This window comes from Rhinopithecus bieti, unplaced genomic scaffold (genome assembly GCF_001698545.2).
Source record: "Rhinopithecus bieti isolate Rb0 unplaced genomic scaffold, ASM169854v2 scaffold_7967, whole genome shotgun sequence".
In the NCBI taxonomy this organism is placed as follows: domain Eukaryota; kingdom Metazoa; phylum Chordata; class Mammalia; order Primates; family Cercopithecidae; genus Rhinopithecus; species Rhinopithecus bieti.
The window spans coordinates 1,705,122-1,712,561 of NW_016806112.1; the positions used below are offsets into that span (position 1 = coordinate 1,705,122).

The following is a 7,440-nucleotide window of genomic DNA, read 5'->3' on the forward strand; positions in this document are numbered from 1 at the left end:
GCCCAGGCTGGCGTGCAATGGGGTGATCTCGGCTCACTGCAACCTCCACCTCCCGGGTTCAAGCGATTCTCCTGTCTCAGCCTCCCAAATAACTGTGATTACAGGCATGTACCACCACACCCAGCTAATTTTTATTTTTAGTAAAGATGGGGTTTTACTATGTTGGTCAGGCTGGTCTCGAACTCCTGACCTCGGGGGATCCACCCACCTCGGCCTCCCAAAGTGCTGGGATTATAGACATGAGCCACTGCACCTGGCCTTCTTTACATTCACCTTTAAGCCAAGTTTTTTGTTACAAATATATTAAAAATGATTCCCAAACCTCGAACTCCATTTCTTAAAAAAATTTATTTTCTTAGCTTTCCATTATCTCTTCCATTTTTTCCTGACCAGCCAAAGAATACAACATGTATCTCAAGATACATTTCAATATATTTTTGGCTCTATAATGCAGGAATACTACTAGTATACTACTAGAAAGAAAACAAATACAAAACATTTCCTACAAGTCACTGGAAAAGTCTCTTTAATTTCCATACCACAATCTCCTGGCTTCATCTCTCCTCTGCTACTGCCTGGAAAATTCCTTTTGCTTGGACCTGTTCACCAACTTCAGTGCTACAGATGTATTAACGTGAAGGGCCTCACAACTGTTCACAGGGAGCTTAGCATGTGATGGTGCGTCATGGTGGGACCACTGAAGATAACAAAGACTTAAACATTAAATTCATTGGCTGGGTGCGGTGATTCACACCTGTAATCCAAGCACTTTGGGAGGCCGAGGTGGGTGGATCACCTGAGGTCAGAAGTTCGAGACCAGTCTGGCCAACATGGCAAAACCCCATCTCTACTAAAAATACAAAGTTAGCTGGGCGTGGTGGCGCACACCTGTAAGCCCAGCAACTTGTGAGGCTGATGCAGGAGAATTGCTTGAACCCAGGAGGCAGAGGTTATGGTGAGCTGAGATCGCACCACTGCGCTCCAGCCTGGGCAACAGAGTGAGACTCTATCTCAAAAACAAAGAAAAAAATGGCCAGGCGTGGTGGCTCACGCCTGTAATCCCAGCACTTTGTGAGGCTGAGGCTGGTGGATCATGAGGTCAGGAGATCGAGATCATCCTGGCTAACACGGTGAAACTGCATCTCTACTAAAAATACAAAAAATTAGCTGAGCATGGTGGTGGGCGCCTGTAATCCTAGCTACTTGGGAGGCTGAGGCAGAAGAATGGCGTGAACCCGGGAGGTGGAGCTTGCAATGAGCCAAGATTACGCCACTGCACTCCAGCCTGGGTGACTCAGAGAAACTCCGTCTCAAAAAAAAAAAGAAAAAAAGATTCACTTCTCAGATCTAAATGTCTGTGCTCCCCCAAAATCTGTATGTTGAAATTCTAACCCCCAAGGTGATGGTATTTGGATATGGGGCCTTTAGACAGGTGATTAGGTCATGAAGGCAGGGCCCTCACAAATGGAGTAAGTGCCCTTATAAAATAGGCCCAACCAGCCAGGTGCGGTGCCTCACACCTGTAATCTCAGCACTTTGGGAGGCAAAGGCAGGTGGATCACCTCAGTTCGGGAGTTTGAGATCAGCCTGACCAACATGTAGAAACCCCACTTCTACTAAAAATATAAAATTAGTTGGGCATGGTGGCGCATGCCTGTAACCCCAGCTACTCAGGAGGCTGAGGCAGGAGAATCGCTTGAACCTGGGATGCGGAGGTTGCAGTGAGCCGAGATCGTGCTATTGCACTCTAGCCTGGGCAACAAGAGCAACACTCCATCTCAAAAAATAAAATAAAATAAGCCCAAAGACACAGCAAGAATACATTATCTATGAACCAGTAAACAGATACTCATGAGACACTGAATCTGCCTTGACTATAAGACTTCCTGGCCTCTACAAATATGAGAAATAAATTTCTGTTGTTTATAAGCCACCCAACCTCTGGTGTTTTGCTACAGCAGCCTGTATGGACTAAGACATGAATACTGATTTACAGAAGCAACTGACCAAGTACCTTCATACCTCATTTTCTGACATCATCCCTGGAGTAAGCTGGGGACCTGTCCCTAAGGAAATGACCAACACCTCTTCTGGTTGCACCTCCTGGATGGTTTCTTGAGATGATCCTTCATGGTCCATATGTAGGTCCATTAGCATATTGGTGCGGCTTCTGCTCCGAGTTGCTAATAAAAAATTTCAAATAAAATAATTTAGAGAAATAGACAAATGAAGAAAATGGTATGCTAAAAACGAAAATATATTTTCTATTAGTGCAGAACATTTGCACATGCACAAGAGTGGTAAAAATATAAATAAGAAAAAACAAAACAAAACAAAAAAACTAAATCCTCCCAGTTACTCTACTGACTAATAAAGATTCTCCTTCAAAACTGATAATCAAGAACAGTGATCCAAGTCCATGTTACAGTAAGTGCCACATATATGATCACATCTGCAGAACAGCAAACATGTCCCAATCAATTTAAGACTTGGAGTGACAAAAAAAGCATTACCTTATTTCTTATCTTTTTAAGATGCCTTAACTAATTTTCCTATAAAACGATGTAACTGCTACAGGTCTCCCATACTGGTAACTGAACTTACAAGCATCAGAAAATTTCATATGAGGGATTACACCTGTAATCCTAGCACTTTGGGAGGCTGAGGCGGGTGGATTGCCTGAGTTCAGGAGTTCGAGATCAGCCAGGGCAACATGGTAAAACTCTGTCTCTACTAAAATACAAAAAATTAGCCAGGCATGGTGACGTGCACCTGTAATCCCAGCTACTCAGGGGGCTGAGACAGGAGAATCAGTTGAACGAGGCAGGCGGACATTGCAGTGAGCCAAGTCTGCACCACTGCACTCCGGCCTGGGCGTCAGAGCGAGACTCCATCTCAAAAAAAAAAGAAAAAGAAAAGAAAAAAGAAAATTTCATATGAAAACCTAATAGCCACATAAATAAGATACTTTAGTTAGGCAACTGTTAACAAAAGCAGAATCAGTGTTCGTTTTTTTGAGACAGAGTTTCACTCTTGCTGCCCAAGCTAGAGTGCAGTGGCGCAATCTCGGCTCACTACAATCACCACCTGCTGGGTTCAAGCAATTCTCCTGCCTCAGCCTCCTGAGTAGCTGGGATTGCAGGCAGCCACCACCACACTCAGTGAATTTTGTACTTTTAGTAGAGATGGGGTTTTGCCATGTTGGTCAGGCTGGTCTCAAACTCCTGATCTCAGGTGATCCACCACCTCGCCTTCCCCAAGTGCTGGGATTATAGGCATGAGCCACCTGTCCAGCCCAGAATCAGTTTTTAAATGTACTTTTCCCCCCTGAAATGTATTAATGTCTTTTCAAAGATACAAGAGAGAAAATTTCTTTATGTTTGGATAAAAGGTCCTTTCTGCCTTGGAAACAGTATAAATTAATAAAGGCTTCAATTATTTTGTTTCTTTCCCCTGCGCATAAGCAAACAAAATACATTTTCTAAAATAACTGCTGGGTGTAGTGGCTCACGCCTGTAATCCTAGCACTCTGGGAGGCTGAGGCAGGTGGATCACCTGAGGTCAGGAGTTCGAGACCAGCCTGGCCAACATGGTGAAACCCTGTCTCTACTAAAAATACAAAAAGTCAGCTGAGCATGGTGGTGGGCACCTGTAAGTAATCCCAACTACTTGAAGGCTGAGGCAGGAGAATCACTTGAACCCGGGAGGTGGAGGTTGCAGTGAGCCTAGATTACACCGTTGCACTCTGGCCTGCACAATAAGAGTGAAATTCCGTTTCAAAAAAAAAAAAAAAAAAAAGGGCTGGGCACAGTGGCTCACGCCTGTAATCTCAATATTTTGGGAGGCTGAGGCAGGTAAATCACCTGAGGCCGGGAGTTCAAGTCCAGCCTGACCAACATGGAGAAACCCCACCTCTACTAAAAATACAAAATTAGCTGGGCGTGGTGTCACACGCCTGTGATCCCATCTACTCTGGAGGCTGAGGCAGGAGAATGGCTTGAACCTGGGAGGCAGAGGTTGTGGTGAGCCGAGACTGTGCTATTGCACTCCAGCCTGGGCAACAAGAGCTAGACTCTATCTCAAAAAAAAAAAAAAAATCAAGGAAAAAAAAAGTTTCTATTTTCTTTCAGAGGGCAATAAAATTCAGTACAACCAGAATACTAAATAGAAATTATGTTTTAGTACAAAATAATGAAAAATAGAGACACAAAGCAAAAACAACTACAGTAGCAGCGAAAGTCAACTTCACATTGTATGAAAGCTGACCTACTTGAAGACAGAAGCAGAAATATAAACAATCATCTTTCTTTACCATGCTGATTAATGTTCATTTATCACAGAGCACACATCAATTTCCAAGTCTAAAACAGGCCTACTCACACCTTTATTTGCTTACCCTATCTTCTATTGAATTGCAAATTGAAATTCAAGTTCATAAACAGATCTACGAATCGTAACAAACTCTGCAACTATAATTTATAAAAATGCAAGCAATCAAATTTTATGTAGCAATTTACATAAAGTAAAAGTAACATGCACATGGAGCATACTTTTATAAACTATTTTTTAAATAAAATTATAAAAGAAGAGGAAGAACAGCCTATTACCCACCAAACGGGGTTACTAGTGTAATATGAGCGGTAATATTGGTAGCTGAGGAATGCCAGGCAGTGATGGCTGCTAACTGTTGTCCTGGGTTGCGAAAGCATTAAACAGAAAGAAAATCAACCCTCTGAACAATGGACAAATTTTTTAAGATACGAAATAAATGCAATAGCCAGATAACAAGACTATACAAAATAATACTGGGTATACATTTGAAATTCACTTTCCGGCCGGGCGCGGTGGCTCAAGCCTGTAATCCCAGCACTTTGGGAGGCCAAGACGGGCGGATCACGAGGTCAGGAGATCAAGACCATCCTGGCTAACACAGTGAAACCCTGTCTCTACTAAAACTACAAAAAACTAGCCGGGCGAGGTGGCAGGCGCCTGTAGTCCCAGCTACTCGGGAGGCTGAGGCAGGAGAATGGCGTGAGCCCGGGAGGCGGAGCTTGCAGTGAGCTGAGATCCGGCCACTGCACTCCAGCCTGGGTGACAGAGCGAGACTCCATCTCAAAAAAAAAAAAAAAAAAAAAAAAAAAAAAGAAATTCACTTTCCATCATACTCATATTTAATGACACTTTTAGACAATGGGAAATGAAAAAACTAATGTATAGCAGTGAACAATGGAAAAAAAAATCTCTGATTTACTAAAAATCATTTACTTCATCATGTGAACAAAGTGCAAATAGCCCATAAAAAAACCATTAAATGCCCGGGCATGGTGGCTCACACCTGTAATCCCAGCACTTTGGGGGGCCGAGGTGGGTGGATCACCTGAGGTAAGGAGTTCGAGATGAGCCTGGCCAACATGGCAAAACCCCGTCTCTACTAAAAATACAAAAATTAGCCGGGTATGGTGGTGGGCATCTATAATCCCAGCTACTAGGGAGGCTGAGGCAGAAGAAACGCTTGAACCCGGGAGGTAGAGGTTGCAGTGAGCCGAGATTGTGCCACTGCATTCCAGCCTGGGCAACAAGAATGAGACTCCATTTCAAAAAAAAAAAAAAACCATTAAGTGCAAAATCCCCTTTTCTATTTTTTATTTTCAAAACTGACATATTGGGTATGTTCACTAAGTGTTGCTGAGTTCCTCATTATAATTAGGCAGGCACTAAAATAATCCTGTTCCCTTGGCTTAAACACTTTTTCCCCATCTTGTTTACTTTGCCTAACTTCCATTGATCACAAAGCGCAAACAGGCTTCACCTGCTCCAAGATCGTCTCCTGATACCATCACCATTTTGGCTAACTTAGGTGTCCCCATAACCCTCATACTTATCTCCTCAGAATGCGTAGTATGCTGAAGGGTACTAGTCTCTTCTTGTTCTCCCTAACTAAACTATCAATAGCCTACTTGACAGTTAGGGCAGGTCCTAATGGTCTTTGTATCCAGTGTCTATCACAGTGCCTCATGTGCAAGACACATCCACTCTCACAGGACTTTTGTGGGGATTAAATGAAACAACATTTATAAAGTGCCTACCCAGAGTATGGAACATGGTATATGCTCAATTAATTTTTTTGTAGACAGATAGATAACAAATACTAACCAAGCAAATAAGTCTTAATTAAATAGAATTCTTAAATAAACAAACTTGAAAAAATAAAATGAAACTTTTGCTTTATTTTATAACATTAAGATATCTTAGCTCAGTTGATAAAACAGTGATTATTAATGAAAATAATAATAGAAAAATACTATTATTTTCCACTTTATTGACGGAAACTTCTAAAATAATATTATTACATTATTTAGAACTTCGTAGAAATGAGGGGCTACCTTTTTTTTTTTGAGATAGGGTCTCACTCTGTCACCGAGGCTGAAGTGCAGTGGCACGATCATGGTTCACTGCAGCCTCGACCTCCCAGGCTCAAGCAATCTCCCCATCTCAGCCTCCCAAGTAGCTGGGACCATAAGGCACGTGCCACCCTCTTAAAACTACTGAGGGCTACATAGTTTTAAAAATGACTACTTATAACATTTCCAAAATTTTTTCAAGAAAAGACAATAAAATTTGAACAAAGTATACTGTGGATAGAAAAGTAGGTAGACAAAGCTAAAGCCTACTGATAAATCTTAACTAATCTGATACGATTTCTAAAAACTGAAATACCATCAGTAAACATGAAGAGAAAGACCTTCCCAAGTACTAAACACATATTCCAAAACACTGAGCAGTAACAAAGGCTAACGAAATATTAAACTTAAGAGAAAGCTCCGATATGAGAAATTCTGTTTACCTATAGGTAATCGATTCTTTTTATTTGCTGGTGTGGTTGCCGGAGACAGCTGAGGCGTATTGTAGGGAGTCATTTCTAAACTGCTGCTTTTTCCTGGCTTGGCCGGGGGTAGGTTTGCCAATAAATTGTCAAGAGCCATTCTATCTTCTCTCAGTTGATCTCCAGACATCACACTCTTCATAAAATTCACCTGGCAAAAGCAAAGAACATTAGCTAGTGAAATCACTTTTTCAAATACAATATGTATTTCCCACACAATGTACTCATGTATGTCTCTGCTCACGCTTAGCTAAAAGACCTTTGAGAAAATTCTATTAAACAGTGAAGCCATTACCAGAGTAATAAGCTGACTATAGGTTATATAAACCACAGTTCTGCTCAATCCTTCCAGAAGATTAACGGAAGACAATGGAGGGGTCTCCACTGCACGGCCCCCAATCACAACATCAAGGAACGCGGCAACACAGCTCTGTTAAAACAGGGAAACAACAGTGAAACATTTCCCTTTAAAATACTGGAAAGAAATTTCTGATTAAGGTGGACAAGCATGAAAAAATTTTAACATCTTAAAAATCGTATTTTTTTAAGATGTTAAA

The 7,440-nt window shown here is 41.7% G+C and overlaps 1 protein-coding gene across 7 annotated transcripts in view; it reads right to left on the reverse strand.

Moving 5' to 3' along the window:
* The window catches only part of GAPVD1 (GTPase activating protein and VPS9 domains 1), a 101,548-nt gene that overhangs the window by 51,475 nt on the left and 42,633 nt on the right, over positions 1 to 7,440 (reverse strand). For all 7 annotated transcript variants that reach the window (XR_001886145.1, XR_001886143.1, XR_001886144.1 and 4 more), the window contains exons 5-7: positions 7,179 to 7,313; positions 6,845 to 7,034; positions 2,023 to 2,183 (exon numbers count right to left, since the gene is read on the reverse strand). Coding sequence is in view for 1 of the 7 variants with exons in the window: in XM_017874752.1 (XP_017730241.1) it covers positions 2,023 to 2,183; positions 6,845 to 7,034; positions 7,179 to 7,313 (486 nt within the window). In the remaining 6 variants the exon portion in view is untranslated. The remainder of the gene's footprint in view (positions 1 to 2,022; positions 2,184 to 6,844; positions 7,035 to 7,178; positions 7,314 to 7,440) is intronic.